The sequence below is a fragment of the Dipodomys merriami genome, unplaced genomic scaffold, assembly GCF_024711535.1.
Source record: "Dipodomys merriami isolate MVZ:Mamm:240054 unplaced genomic scaffold, mDipMer1.0.p SCAF_4, whole genome shotgun sequence".
In the NCBI taxonomy this organism is placed as follows: domain Eukaryota; kingdom Metazoa; phylum Chordata; class Mammalia; order Rodentia; family Heteromyidae; genus Dipodomys; species Dipodomys merriami.
This window is the reverse complement of record NW_027205603.1, coordinates 87,896,164-87,911,026: the sequence shown is the minus strand read 5'-3', so window position 1 is coordinate 87,911,026 and position 14,863 is coordinate 87,896,164. Positions and strand designations below refer to the sequence as shown.

The 14,863-nt window shown below is 37.3% G+C and overlaps 1 protein-coding gene across 14 annotated transcripts in view; it reads right to left on the bottom strand.

Annotated features, from left to right (window-relative positions):
* Nucleotides 1–114: 114 nt before the first annotated feature.
* Nucleotides 115–14,863, bottom strand: part of Phf20l1 (PHD finger protein 20 like 1) — an 86,993-nt gene continuing 72,244 nt past the window's right edge. For 8 of the 14 annotated variants that reach the window (XM_069991427.1, XM_069991426.1, XM_069991428.1 and 5 more), the window contains 7 exons: nucleotides 14,677–14,858; nucleotides 13,763–13,862; nucleotides 12,246–12,441; nucleotides 7,075–7,435; nucleotides 5,479–5,644; nucleotides 4,070–4,179; nucleotides 115–1,110 (listed from right to left, as the gene is read on the bottom strand). In XM_069991427.1, coding sequence (XP_069847528.1) covers nucleotides 880–1,110; nucleotides 4,070–4,179; nucleotides 5,479–5,644; nucleotides 7,075–7,435; nucleotides 12,246–12,441; nucleotides 13,763–13,862; nucleotides 14,677–14,858 — 1,346 coding nt within the window. In that variant the 3' untranslated portion in view covers nucleotides 115–879. Of the gene's footprint in view, nucleotides 4,180–5,478; nucleotides 5,645–7,074; nucleotides 7,436–12,245; nucleotides 12,442–13,762; nucleotides 13,863–14,676; nucleotides 14,859–14,863 lie in introns of all 14 variants that reach the window. The other 6 variants (XM_069991436.1, XM_069991437.1, XM_069991438.1 and 3 more) reach the window with 2 other exon arrangements.

Genomic DNA, 14,863 nt, shown 5'->3' with positions numbered 1-14,863 from the left:
TCTTGTATTCACACTGGGAAACTTTGATTAGCTAACAGACCAATCTTATTCTTTGTCCACCCCAGCCTTCTTAATAACTAGTAAACAGATGACATTCAGTTCATTGAATTTCCAGTTTATTTAATAAGAGTTTCTAGGCATTTTATTTATTTCTCAAAACAAGTTTCTAAAGTATTATTCCCATTTTACAAACAAAAACAAAAGCTCAGGGAGAACAGTGCCAGTAAACTGCCAGAATAAAAATTCAAGGACAGATTGCAAAACTCATGCCTGCTCCATTATACTACACACTTGCACACACACACACACACACACACACACACACACACACACACACACACACACACACACACTCATTCATTCATTCACTATTCATTGATAATAGTTCCCCCATATCCTGGTACAATCCAAGACACTATTAAGAAGCAACCTTCCGAATAGATTCCTTCTCTTGGAAAGGAAATTGAAGATCAGATTTTCTGGATATGTAGACACAAACAAGGGAGTATCTTGTTTGTGAGGTTCTGTTTACATGAATTTGAGAGCTGGCTAAGTAAGCTGCATAACATCCATATTACACAGACCAAATATGGTTTGCAACAGGAATTAGTAGTTTCCACTGCAGAAAACTAAAATGATAGGAATAGCTAAAGCACATATGCTAGAAAAAACCATGACTTTGAAAAGCACAGGGTTCAAATGCTGTCAAATGCTGATGCTGCCACTTAAGTCTTATCCACAGTGTTTCTAAGTATTTCTAAATCTCAGCATCCTCATTATAAAAATAATGGGCCTTTTCACCTATCTTGCTACTGCAGGCACAAAGCAGGTAATCAGTAAGTGCTAATCTTCTGTCCTGGCAGTGATAATTATGTAGACTTAGTGAAGACACAGAATACCAGAGGTGAACAGGAATGCCTCACACTTCCATGGAGTTGTGTTATGAAAAGCAGTGGCTCCCAGAAGGGTTGTAAGGCAGCCAGAATCAGTACTTGAGGAGGCACCACAGCTGGTGATGAAATGGATATGAGGAATGACTGCACACATCAAGCCTGGGCTCGGAGGGTGACGTGATGATAACAAAGAGACGCTGGCAGGAGATTCTGTTTGCTGGAGGGGAAACAGGATGGTTCATTTTGAACATGTGAAGTTTGAACACTTGAAAGAGTATCTGTTAGGAAAGAGGCTTTACCTGAAATTATAATACCTAAATTCCTTTAACAACAAAGTATGTTACTCCCATAGTATAAGTCAATAAAATCACAAACAAATAAGAGAAAGTACAAATTCTATTTATCAGTGATATACTGAGAGGGATCCCTCCCCATCTAGGCTCAAATTCTATTCTGTATGGATGGCAAATAAAATGCCATCTTTTAAAGAAACACCCTCTAAATTAAAAAGAAAAAAATCCTATGTGATACCTCAATCTCAAAGCCGGTTCATTCCTTCAGTTGCTAAAAGGCTCTAGTTACTGATATGAGCTATGTTAAATGGATATGTACACATAGATAAACCAGTAGGTACTTTAAAGATCTCAAGTTAAACACTGTATTTCCAATTCATACATAGGAGTAGAACAAAACTTTTAACAATTCATCAATGGGAGGTCCCATTTATTAGTTGCTAAGTCAATTAACACAAGTTTAGTATCCTTATTGGAAATACTTGGGACCAGAAATACTTGGGATTTGACAATTTTAGGAGGGAGTCAGAATCTTTGCTTTATATAACATAAGTATGAGATTTAAATTTACATGATTCATATACAATGTGAACATGCTGTGTAGAGGTAACTTCATGAGCCTGTATTTTGACCATGAACCTGTACTTGAGGTCTTATCCTCTCAGCACTCAAAAGTTTTGGCCCTTGGAGGATTTCAGACTTTTGAATTAAGGATGGCATCAAGAACAAATGCGCATTACTTTAACCATGTTCACCAGAACTGAGGGAGATGAGTACTATGGGGATGCAAAGGTCTTCTGACTTCCTGACAAGAATCTAGACACCACCACTATTCCCAGGTGAGGGATGTTACTTCTCCATTTCTGTAAAAATGAAGACACAAATTCAATGTCCAGATACATTATTTTCAACACAAATGAAAGATTATAGTATCAATCATGAAGCAGACATTGGCAAATTTACTCCACACATGGAATATAGGCACTATTTTTGTATTTTAATATGAAAATTTAAGCAGCTACCCACAATATGACCTCTGCTAAAGCTTTTCATTCACCAATAAATTTTTGACAAAGTTAACGCATCACAAGTAAATACATAGGATTATATTTATGGTTATCTTTGGCACATTTGTCAAGTTGGAGAATCTCAAAGGCAATAAAACTGGACTTCTTTGCACATTCTTTTAATCTTTACATTAAAACATAAGGCCGCAAAAAGGCAAGATGAAATTTTAGGATATGAGGAATAGTTTTAATAAAATTTTACATACAGTACCTTACATATAGAACAGTGTGTTTGCAAATTTAAATAATATCTGAATGTACAGTGGCATGAATTCTTATCAAAGATAAATTCAAGTTCTCTGTCTACCAGTTCTGAAATGCATTTACAGATTGCTAGAACTGATAAACAGAATGAGGCATAAAATATTCAAGTGTTATATGTCATCAAATGGCCTCCTCTTAACAATCTCAAAAATGTCAAAACCTGTACATACATTTTTAATTTTTAAAAAGTCTGTTAAAAGGCAACATTTCATGTTAACCACCAATTTGTAGAGTCTATAGTAATAAAACTAGATATGTGTAATATAAATATGTGTTGGTTATGTACATGTTGAGTGTTTAAAACAAGCATACACACTTTCGCATACCTGCTTATGTAGCACTGGGGGCACACACAACTCATGTGAGGACTGGCAGACAGTAGGACCTAGGCTCAAAATCCAGCAAGAGCTAAGACAGCAACTTAGTTGCCTTTGGTTTCAGAAAATCTGTTCATTTGCGATCAAAGCTAAAAGTCTGAGTGCATGTATATTATTCAAAAATAAAATTCATCTTCTGAAATGAACCTTTTCCAGTATTCCACTACTAGCTAGCAGTTAAAAAAATCCACAGCCACAAATTATTTGATATATTTTTCACTCCTCATCCCAGCTGAGGTTATTTATATTTTTTTTTCTGAAGGCAAACACCAAGCATATCCAGGATCAAACAGTTACGTTGAACCTGAACACTGCCATTTAACTATATATGTGATATATGTGACAAAAAGGCTTCAGATGGACTCATGGTATTATGTAAGACTCGGGGTGTGAGAATGCCCACAATATTTAAATCCTCTGTCCAGCAGCAGCATCAACATTTGGCACATGGGATCTTTCTGCAAGCTAGTTTGTTTTTAATAAGCTTAGTGCCTGCAGTAAATTCCAATTATTTGGTGCTTGTTTTTTTTAAAATACATTCATAATGAAGTAAGAATTCCACAATTGTTTTCTCAAAAGTGAGACTTCTAAACTGTCAGTTTACTGATTAAATACATTCATCACCCAAGAAACAACTCATGATCCTATGGAAGTTTAAATAACCTAAATTTCTGTGCAGCTGGATTCAACTGCTGAGAAGGCAGTTCTTAGAGCAACCTTGTAGAACTCTCCAGAATTTAAATTTCCATTAATTTTAATTTTGGCCAAATGCTGGTTTATAAATATGGATCTTTCTATAAAAACTATAGAAACGCACCATATTTCTTTGTACAGGTATCTTCAATTTCATATAAGCAGCTATTCAAAATTCCTGCCAATTCGATCCCCTTAGTATAGATTATATTCTAATTCTATTTCGCTGATCCTTGGCATACAAAACATTGTTATTTGCAGCTTGCTTATACTTTTAATATTCACTTGATAAAGTTGCTCTTTTTCTTTCAAGGTGCCTTCTTATTGACTTACAAATCAGTATATGACCAAACATCACTAAGCTTTTTAAAGTACACACTTAGTAATCATGTGAATAATAAAAATGATTGGACTGGAGAGCCATACTCTTGTCACTAAGTTCACCACTGTCATACAGAGCAAAGAGCTGCTATTTGCTGTACTTTGCCCATGTCGATTAGGAGCTGTTTTATGTGACGTTTAAGTTGGGGCAGTCTTGCAAGAGGATCTGGTGGCTCCAACTCCCCGGTAAAATCAAGCCAGCTTTCCAGAACTAAAAGAAAGAGAAGAGCACATTTAAATAATTTCTGGAAGAATGGTTAGAAAATGGTGTCATTCGCAGGTTGGAATAGTGACTGAGACAAGAGTTCATGTCTTTTGTCTTCAGAAGGCGAATATACTCAAGCCATTTTGTGTAAGTCTCAGTGGTGTCTGTACCCACTCCACAGTGATATAACATAGTCCCTCTGACATTACCAATTTGTTTTTCAATGCTAGGAATTGATTCTGAAACCCTGTGTTCAGTGGACAGGTGCTCTACAATTGGGCTAAATCATCAGCTCCATGTTTCCTTTATATATAAATTAGTTAATTTTTAATTTCTCCTTCTATTCTTTTTCAGGAATAAGAAACAACAGCTCCTTGTGTCTGACCCAAGCTTTCTACTAATGTATTTTAAATCACCTCTATCCGGTCTTCCTTTTTCACAAAAGAGGTGGTGATTTCTATTGACCTTTTTAGCTTTACTATTTCATCACTATCACTTTTTTTTAAATGTATGTACATTAAAATTCTAGTTTTATTGTCTCCTTTGAAAATATGGAACCAAGTCAGGCTATATTTTATTTCTTCAAAAATTTACATCAGACAATAAAATAACCCTATAACCAAGATAAAACCCCAGTGGAACATGCTTCTGCAAGGGTGTACCATCATCATGGGGGATAAAGAAGGCAGGAGTTCAACCTCGGAGAAGTGGTGAGGTGTTCCATGCTCTTACCAGAACAATAGAGAAGGAAGGTAAGAACACAAGAGTCAAAACGAATAAAAGAATTTATTCTGATTTCTCAGATATAAAATTTGTCTTGCTTAAATTTCGAGTTCCTAAGTAATGGTAATTTTTTATGATACTATTATGATACATTAGAAAATCTGTATGCAAACATAAGGCTTAGCTATTTAACTCGGGAAGCTGTTCAATTCCATGTACCCAATACTATCCACAGTAAAACCATATGTTCACCATATTTTCCCTCATCTGTCAAATGTGCTTATACTTGTTATGCTGATTTCCTGAGAGATAATGGCTCAATAAAACTATAAATATTCAGTAAATGTTGTGTATTGAGCTTGGCAGGTGATAAGCAGTTTTTAATAAATATCCATCTCACAAAAATAAACATTAAGATAATACCCAATTACTCTGCCTTGAGCCTAAAAGACCCTATATGGGCTAATATAGTGCAAAGGGAGAGGGAAGGCTCTGTAGTTATGGAGATAAGCTATACTTTTCATCTTTGCAATGGCATTGAACATACTCTATTAACTGCATCTTAGTTCTCTGTTAAATTACCATCCATTTCTTTTTCTATGAGGTCCATCCTGCTGGTGACTTCATTCTGCACATTTTCTATGTGTGTGAGGAGATTGAGCTGCCACTGAAGATGTGAGTCTCCTGGGTCTTCAGTGCCTCTTTTATCATTATAAACAGACGCCTTATTTCCTAAAGTTGGGTTCTTCTTCACAAGACCAGTAGAAAAAACAAAACATACTAAATTGGTTGAAAAGCAATGTCAACAGGGAAAGGTACATTAAAAAACCTCATTACCCACTATAATCTGTGCAATACAATTTGATTCCTAAGGATGTCTTTAAAGAAAAGTTCAGGTACATAATCAAATTACATGCAGTGGTCCTTTAAAGTACATTTCTCCCTCTACAAAGCCTATGTGTTTCAATGATGCTTGATGAATTAAGTCAATAATCCTATTTTGCTCTAATGGGCCAATTTGGAACATTTCCTTCTTCAAGTAATTTCAACTGGTAACATTAATGAAGTAAGGGCCAAGTAATGGAAAAACAAAAGAACTGTTGAATACCAATACAAAGTCTAGTTCACAAAAGAGTGGGCTTTACTCTTGTAGTTACATCAAGAAGATATGGTAAGTATCTAAAGTATCTAGTCTAAAAGCTTCAAGAGTGCAAGCTGTGCAAGCTTATGCCTGTCATTCTAGCTACTCAGGAGGCTGAGATCATAGTTCAAAGACAGCCTGGGGAGGAATGTCTGTGAGACTCTTACCTACAATTAACCAACAGAAAACTGGAAATGGTGCTGTGGCTCAAGTTGTACAACACCCAGGCCCCAGAGTTCGGGCCCCACAGCTGACAAAACACACACACACACACACACACACACACACACACACACACACACACACACACACACACACACACACACACACACACACACACACACACACACACACACACACACACACACACACACACACACACACACACACACGCTGCTACACACATATAGAGAACTTGCATTTGCATTAAATAAATCATTGGAGGTATACTAATTTGACAACAAATATTTGAAACAACTTTCATAACAGCTTTTCAAATTGTTATATCCTTACCTGTAACAGTTACTTGGAAAATAATTTTAAAGTGGCCATGGTAATTGAAAATAAATAGAAAATAAAAGACTCAACTTACCAAAGGTAATCTCAACAAATAGGAAACAATATTTACAGATATTCAATATGCACAAGAAATTCAGCTTCTTATATACGGAATTAATGTGCACTTACAAATATGCTGTTATTTAAAAGATAAAGTAAAGTGTTATGTTGTCTAAAATACATTAAAAAGGCATTATTATAACCATACTTATTTTCATATTCTTTCACATAGACACTTTCATCTGGAATACAAGGTACCTCACTAGTTTTTAGAGGCATTTAAGTATGCTCATAACATTCAAACTTTTATTAGTGTAACCATTTTTTTAAATTATACCAATTCTGAATTAGGTGAAACTAATGTTTAAATGGATGGAATTTTTGAGCAGAACAAAGAATATGTGTCTTTTACAAGTACTGCTTTATGCAGTTTAGTATTATATACTTTCCATCTGTTGTTCCAGATGAACCTGTTTTACCTTTTCTGACATTCCATGCTCTTTTGCTGAATACTGGGAATGTCTTGTAGCTCCCAGGTAGAATTCTTGCTCTTCTTCAAAACTGCTAACATCGTCATCAGAGCTCCCAGGATCTACAAGAGATTTGTGGTCCTGACCAAAACTTTGTGGCTTTTGATAGCTGTGCTCGCTTGTTATGTAAGTTCCTTCCATTCTCAAGGGAAAACGAGGTGGCTCTTTATGGTTTTGTACATGTTTCTTTTCTTCTAAATTAGCTGTGTCTTGAACTGTGATTTTTTTCTCCACTCCAGCTATTATTTGATCTTGGTCCTTTCGTTTCCCAGAACAAGCCCACAGGTGAAGGTCAGGATGATGTTTATTCCTTAAAACAAAAGTGAAGAAAGAGAAGTAAAGGAAAACATAAATAAAACAAAACAAACCTGGTACAAACTTAAGACCATAATAAATTTCAAGTCCAAGTTAGCAGGAGGTTAGGAGCCATGACAAGAGAAAAGATTTTCTTTAAGCTAACTCACTCCAGTGTTTCATCCAAAATCAGATTCTCTCAATTTTAAAGAAATAATACCCACAAGAGCAATAATGAACATACTTCTATTGATCATTAATGTTGTCACGTCATACTTATATTTTCTATAAATTTTATATATGATACAAAAATATTTACGTGTGCAATTTAAAGATATTTACTCAATGAAAAAGCAAAAACTTGTGATAAAAGAATTCCAAGAATAAGCCAGACACCTGTGGCTCACACCTGTAATCCTAGCTACTCAGAAGACTGAGATCTGAGATGGCAGTTGAAAGCCAGCCGGGGCAGGAAAGTCCGTGAGACTCTTATCTCCAATAAGCCACTAGAAAACTAGAAGTGGTGTTGTGGCTCAAGTGACAGAGCGCTCGCCTTGAGCTGAAGAGTGCAGGGATAGTGCCTAAGCCCAGAGTTCAAGCCCCACGACTGACAAAAAAAAAAAAAAATTCCAAGTATAGACAGAGAGAAATCAAACCTCTCCTCCTGCATGGCAATCATTAATGAGGTCTGATAGTCCAGACATTTGTATATACATAAAATTACTTTTGAATAGATGAGCATCCATGCTTTCTTATACAGTTGGGACTACTATATATATATATATATGTTATGGACACCTTACCACCAAGTACATACAGCTTTCCCTTACTTATACTGAAGTGGCCGAATAGTACTTATTACTTACCCATCTGATTTAGCTAACCAATTGTCCAATGATAGGCATATCTGCTTGCACGTACCCAAATACATTTATAGATTTGGAACTGCTGAGCAGCATGTATTTCTAATTGTACTGTATAACTGGCTTCCAAAGGGCGTATACTATTCACACCTCACCATGGGTCTATGGTAATGTCTATTTAACTCATCTTCACTAAACAAGTGAGCACAATACTGTGCAGTTAACTGAGCAGTCATGACAACTCTTAACTAAGTGGAAAAGCATGACTCCATCAGAGCTTAAGTGAATAAAGGTATTTGAGAAGCATAAACTTTTCTTGAGAGCTTGTTTGGAGGTTCTAGCAGGGGAGCACAGCTACTCGTATACCTCTGAGCAAAGACCAGTCCACCTCTATGAGGGACAGTTCTCTTTGATAGAGCACTCAGCTGTGGGAGGGATGCACATGGAGTGGTGAGGGAGGAAGGGGACCCTCGCCTCGCCAGCCAGATCAGCCGAACCAACTAACTCTGGAGATCACTGGGGTGACAGATGTAGCAGCCAGATTGCCCTCACATCCCCATAAAACTTTCTAAAGGCTCATAATGTTTGTATATTAGTACCGCCTAAATTTGAGTCAAATTATTTTTCTTCTAGTACTAAACATGCATTTTTTTCTGAAATTATAAATTATCTTTTAGATTTCTATTTATTTTGCTTGTGAGACATAGTCTTTTTTCCCCAGATTAATTTTTGTTGTTGTTGTTGGTGGTCAGGGGGCTTGAACTCTTGGCCTGGGCACTGTCCTTGAGCTCTTCAGCTCAACGTGAGCACTCTACCACTTGAGCCACAGTACCACTTCCGGTTTTCTGGTGGATTATTGGAGATTAGAGTCTCATGGACTTTCCTACTCAGGCTGGCTTTGAACCACGATCCTTAGACCTCAGCCTCCTGAGTAGCTACTATTACAGGCATGAGCCACAGGTGCCCAGTTCCAGATTAACTACTTTTATTAACATACATTAACAGTACAATGAAGTTCCACTGTGATGATTCCATAGATGTCTAGTGATTTTGAGCAAGATCATTTGATCAGTTCATTTGTCCTATCCATCCTCCACTTTTTCAAACAGTGTTTGGTGGTTTTCATTAAGTCATTTTTGCGCGTGCGTGCGTGCGTGCGTGCGTGCGTGCGTGTGTGTGTGTGTGTGTGTGTGTGTGTGTGTGTGTGTGTAATACATTTCATTTCTATCCTCTTTACTTCCAATAGCCTCATTTCCTCATTCTTCTTCCACTGTGTCCCCTTTTAGACTCTTGTACTATTATCATCAGCATCAGCATCAGCACTTGACATGTAGCTCTTGATATATAGCTCAGACCAGACTCAAACTTACGATCTTCCTGCTGCACCATCTCTAGTGCAAGGATTATATGTGCATGCCACCACATCTGGCTCTCAATAGATTATTTTTTCTTTTTGTGCTAATACTGGAGCTTGAACTCAGGGCTTTGTGCACTTGCTTGGCTTTTTTTATGCAAAGCCATCATTTTACCATTTAAGTCACTATCTCTAATAATTTAATAATTAACTAGAAAATGCTCATTTAAAATTCTCAATCAGTAGAAGGAATGGTAGCAAAAAAGATGGATTTTAATAATGCAGCAAGTAAATATTGCTATTCCCTCTGAGGAGCAAGGATAGGTGACAGAAGCTGCTTAACTATTTACCTTAAAGCAAGGTTTATTTTTACTGATTATTGTAAGGATTAATTTAAATCTCCACAAAATACCAGTTTCATGAAGTATCCATAATAATGCCTATTACTACTAGAAATATTAATATAAGGAAGGCCTGTAGGCACACAGGCAGAAATGATGAAGCTAAAATATTCTTAGTATAATAATAAATGCAGAGAAACTCGTACTGATAACTAGAAGGAAGACAAATTGGGTTTTAATCATTTTTAAAAAAGAACTGATATATTAAGCCATTCCTTTAGGTCTTATCATTTACATGGCCTATTTTGTTTTTGTTTTTTGACCAGTATTGGAATTTGAACCCAGGAACTTGCCTTCTCCTCCACTGTTGTTTTTTTCTGTTTTGCTGATCCTAGGGCTTGAACTCAAGGCCTGGGCACTGTCCAAGCCCCTTTATGCTCAAGGCTAACATTCTACCACTTGAGCCACAATGCCACTTCCAGCTTTTTCTCAGTAGTTTAAAGAGTTTCACAGACTTTTCTGCCCAGGCTGGCTTTCAGTCGTGATCCTTATATCTTGGCCTCCTGAGTAACTAGGATTAAAGGTGTGAGCCACTGGCACCTGGCCCTCCCCTGTTTTGTTTTGATTTTTTTTTTCTATTATGGTTAATGTTCTACCACTTGAGCCAAGCCTCCACTTCTGGCTCTTTGGTTAATTGGAAGGACGATTTTTGCCTGGGCTAGCTTTGAACCATCTTCAGATCTCTCCTGAGTAACTAGAATCATAGGTGTGAGCCACGAGTACCCAGCTTACATGGCCTTTTAACAAAGAAATCTATACAATGAAAACAAAGTTCACTTAACCAGTTCTTAAGTACTTACTCTTATATAGCAAACTAGGGATAAAATGCTAGAAGAAATCTGTGGTTCACCTGGAGGAGACAGGCAATAAAAAAGCTGAGTGCACTCTCAGTATGCATGGAACTTCCCAACTAGCCAGGTCACATTCAGTTGGGCAAGAGGCAGTGCAAATTTATCTGCTAGTTAAGCCAATAGTGGAAGGGTATGCATGGCTTTGAGTAAAATCCTGTCTTACAAGAAAGCATGCCTCATGCATTGCTATAGCTGGACATTTGAGGAAAATGTTTAGGAGGGAAGGTGTGCCAGCAAAATACTTAGGATAGGACACAGAGTGCATGCTAGAGAGCTCAGACTTTGTTCACTAGACAACAGGAAGACTATGATACTAAAAGAAACAATCTCATTTCTATCTTTCACTAAAATCATACTAGCAACTGAATAAAGAATATATTGGAAAAGCAAAAGACTGGAGCCCCAGGGGATTGAAGGGCTGAGACAGTACTTCTGGGAGGAGGGAACAAAGGAGAGGGAGACAACAACTTCAAGGGAACAATGTGGAGACTCAGGAAAGCAGACAGGAGGGAAAAAGGCCAAGCTTCTGGATGAGGGAGTTCAAAGGAAGAAAATCTTGTGAAGAACTTTTCATTTTTTTATTTGTATTTTTGTTGGTACTGAGGTTTGAATTCAGGGTCTTAAATTTTCAAGGCAAACACTCTACAACTTGATCTATAATTCCATCTCTCAGGCTTTAGGTTATTTCTCATAAAGTGCAATGTATCTTTTTGCCTGGGTTGGCCTCAGATCTCAATGCTTCCCACATAGCCAGAATTATGGATTTGAACCACCATGCCTGCTTTGTTTGTTGAATCTTGCTAACTTTTTGGCTAACTGACCTCAAACCTGGATCCACCCCAAGTAGCCTGGATTATAAACAAGAAGTTATTATGGTTAGGCATTATCAGGAATTACAAGCAAAGCCTGGAGTAACATTTTGATATCGTAGTAAAAGAAGGCTTGCTCTACATTTTCTTCAAGGGAAATGTGTTTGGGACTAAATGCAATTGGACCCCAGGATTGAATCTACCTAACAAAGAAAATATTCACTTTTTCTAGAATCCCTCTTGTTTCCTCATCACAGAAGACACAGGTTCACCACAGCAACTACACCTAATTTTCTGTACCTGGTGAGTATATAAGACTAGAACTAAACTGGTAGATGTGTTATCAATCTTTAACCATGCTCACCTAATGGCTACAAGCTGGCAAACCTAGTCATTTAAAAATTAACTCATCTGCCCTTTTGAAAAGTAGAAATATCAACACTAGGTCTTCAAATGCCACTTTAAATATTTTTGTTTTCATATTTATGTCTAGTTGATTTTTATCCAAATGTGTATGAACACATGGCCCTCCCCAGCCCTTCACTTACTTTAGAATTCCGATCTTCAGCTGTAACCCGTGAAGCACTTCTGTCACACCATACACATCAGCAAGCAGATGATGTGTGGAAACTATCTTTTTGGCATTGAGATGAGAGTAATTTTCTTTTAAAAATGATAACCCGCACATTCTCCCATTATTCAACCAGTCCTTATCATAACGGTATTTTGCACTCCACCTCTGACCTGTAATGAAGTTGACATTAAAGTCACAAAGGATGCTACTTGTTCAGGTATCCCTTCCACTGTTTCTCATAGAGTAAAGCAAGTTTTGAAGCTACGAGTGCATTTACAACCAAAGTAAGACAATGTTGGATGGAGCAATGCTGAGAAAAGGATCCTTCCACATGGCCCATATGTCAGCCTACTTAAGGAGGAGCAGCTCCATTTAGGATGTGGTCAGAGGCAGACAGACCCACAAAGGAAACTGATTCTTGCTTTCAGTTTATCAGTCACTTGTCTTGTAAAATGCTAAAAAGGCTGAACAAATATTACAGGGTTTCTTCTTTAAGTACTATGTCTTCAGATGAAATGGAGTTGAGCAAATAGGAACATCATTTACATAGCTATGATTTCAAAGGATCCTCTATCATCCAACAGACTCAGTGTGAAACACAAATTAGATCCTATTACCATTAGAAACTCTGTGTCTGTGTCCCTACTATGGGGCATAGTTCGTTTGAATCATTCACTTTTCCACAATGGAGGGCAAATAAAAAGTATCCACAAATGCTACTGGATGAGTGTCCACATTTTTTTTACCGAATAAGCACAGTGAATAGCATATTTCTACAATATATGCTGGTGACTGAAGAAACAAGTGTCTACATGTAGGTCAGAAACTTCCCTTGCTTCTATTTTTTCTTGTTTTTCTTTCATAGGTATACAATCAATTTGCCTTTTATTAGAAATAACTTGTTTTCTGGTTTTTGGCAGAAATTATATATAAGAAACTTGCTTCTTAAAGATTCTCGAGGCATGGGGAAGATACAATAGACCAGAAGTCAATAATCTTGTTCTACCTCAGTCAGCTAGACTACTGCTTCCCCTCGACCCACAGCACACAGCTTTCAGTGCCAGTAGCATAAGATATTCTATGATTATCACTGATCTGAAGTGAGCTGGATATGTAGCACTACCAGAAACTTCTTTAAAATCGTATCAGGAGAATACAAGTGTAGACTACCAGTCCATTCAAATCACCATAAATAAGCTTAGTTGAAACTACTACACAGAGATAGACAAAAGCTAGTTCTTTGACAGGAAAAAAACCATATTTTCTCTTTCAGTAATGAGAGGTGACTGTGTTGGTACATTAATGCTTAGTGAATATTTGTTTGTTTAATCATTAATATAAAACTGTAACAGTGAGAACGTATTTGTAGTAAAAAAAAAAAAAAAAGTGAAGTATAACTAAGCAAGAAGTAGCACTGCCTTCTGTGGTGGGTCTTGAATATCACCAGCCATCAGCACATACAAAATATACAGCCCAGCGCAGAGGGCTTACCTGGAGGGTCTCGGCAGATGTAGCAGATATACTGCTCCGGAATGCTCTCCTCCAGCAGCCCCATGCACACGCTGTGCTGCCAGCACAGACACTCTTCACACTGCCAGAGAACAGAAGACACATACGGTGTTGTCTGCAATGGGTCCCCACTCCCCAGCAAGGGTCAACGCCCTGCCTTCTAATTAGCTGGCTTGCTTTCTTGACACTGACAGTTCAACTCCTATGCAAATAACAAAAGCAAGTCATGATTTAAGATATGCTTTAATAAATTACTTAGGTTATAAAATGCCAGAATTCCCCTCCTCTATTGATTTCTGTTGTTACCACTGTTTTTAGAACACCACATTCTCTTAAAAACACTTTATTATCATGTTTTCTTAAAGCATTGAACTGTTGCCTATAGAAATGACCTCTTAAAGTCTATTTGCTAGCTGAAACTATAGATCTGCAGTTCCCTTATCTGAGAACACCTCTCACAAACAAGATTACCTTTTCTTTATTCCTGTAACCAGTATCTCCAAATCTTCCACTGTGTCATTCCAAAACACAAGTTAGTTCCCCCCCCCCTTTTTTTTTTTTTTTTTACTAGAGATGCCTTTCCTACAAGGGAAGGATGTTAACCCTTACAACAAGTTTTCCCTTCTTTGAGAAAACAACTTTTTCAATTTCCGCTCACTGGAGGGTGACTACATACAAATTGTTGCACAACATGGATCAGATCAGTAAGAGAAAGACTACTGTGATTTCACTCTTACAAGTAAAGGTTGGCCCACTTTATGTCTAAGAATTTCATCATGGAGGCCTCAATCTAAATATCCTGTAGCAATCTAAAAGCTGTGGCTTTGATGTGATGGCTAGTACAAAGGGGAGGGCATCAGATGCACCTGCTGAGCACTGAAATAATCTGGGACTACCTGGATCATGAAGCCATTCTCTTCATCCATTTCACAAATACATCGTACAATTTCATTAAGAGCATCATCTTCATCCTGAGATTCCTCAAAATTGGTTGAATCAAAATCCTGATTGTACTCATCCCCACTCAGAAGCAAACTCTCTGTTGAAGAGTCATCTAGGAACTCCATATCTGATAAGTCTAGA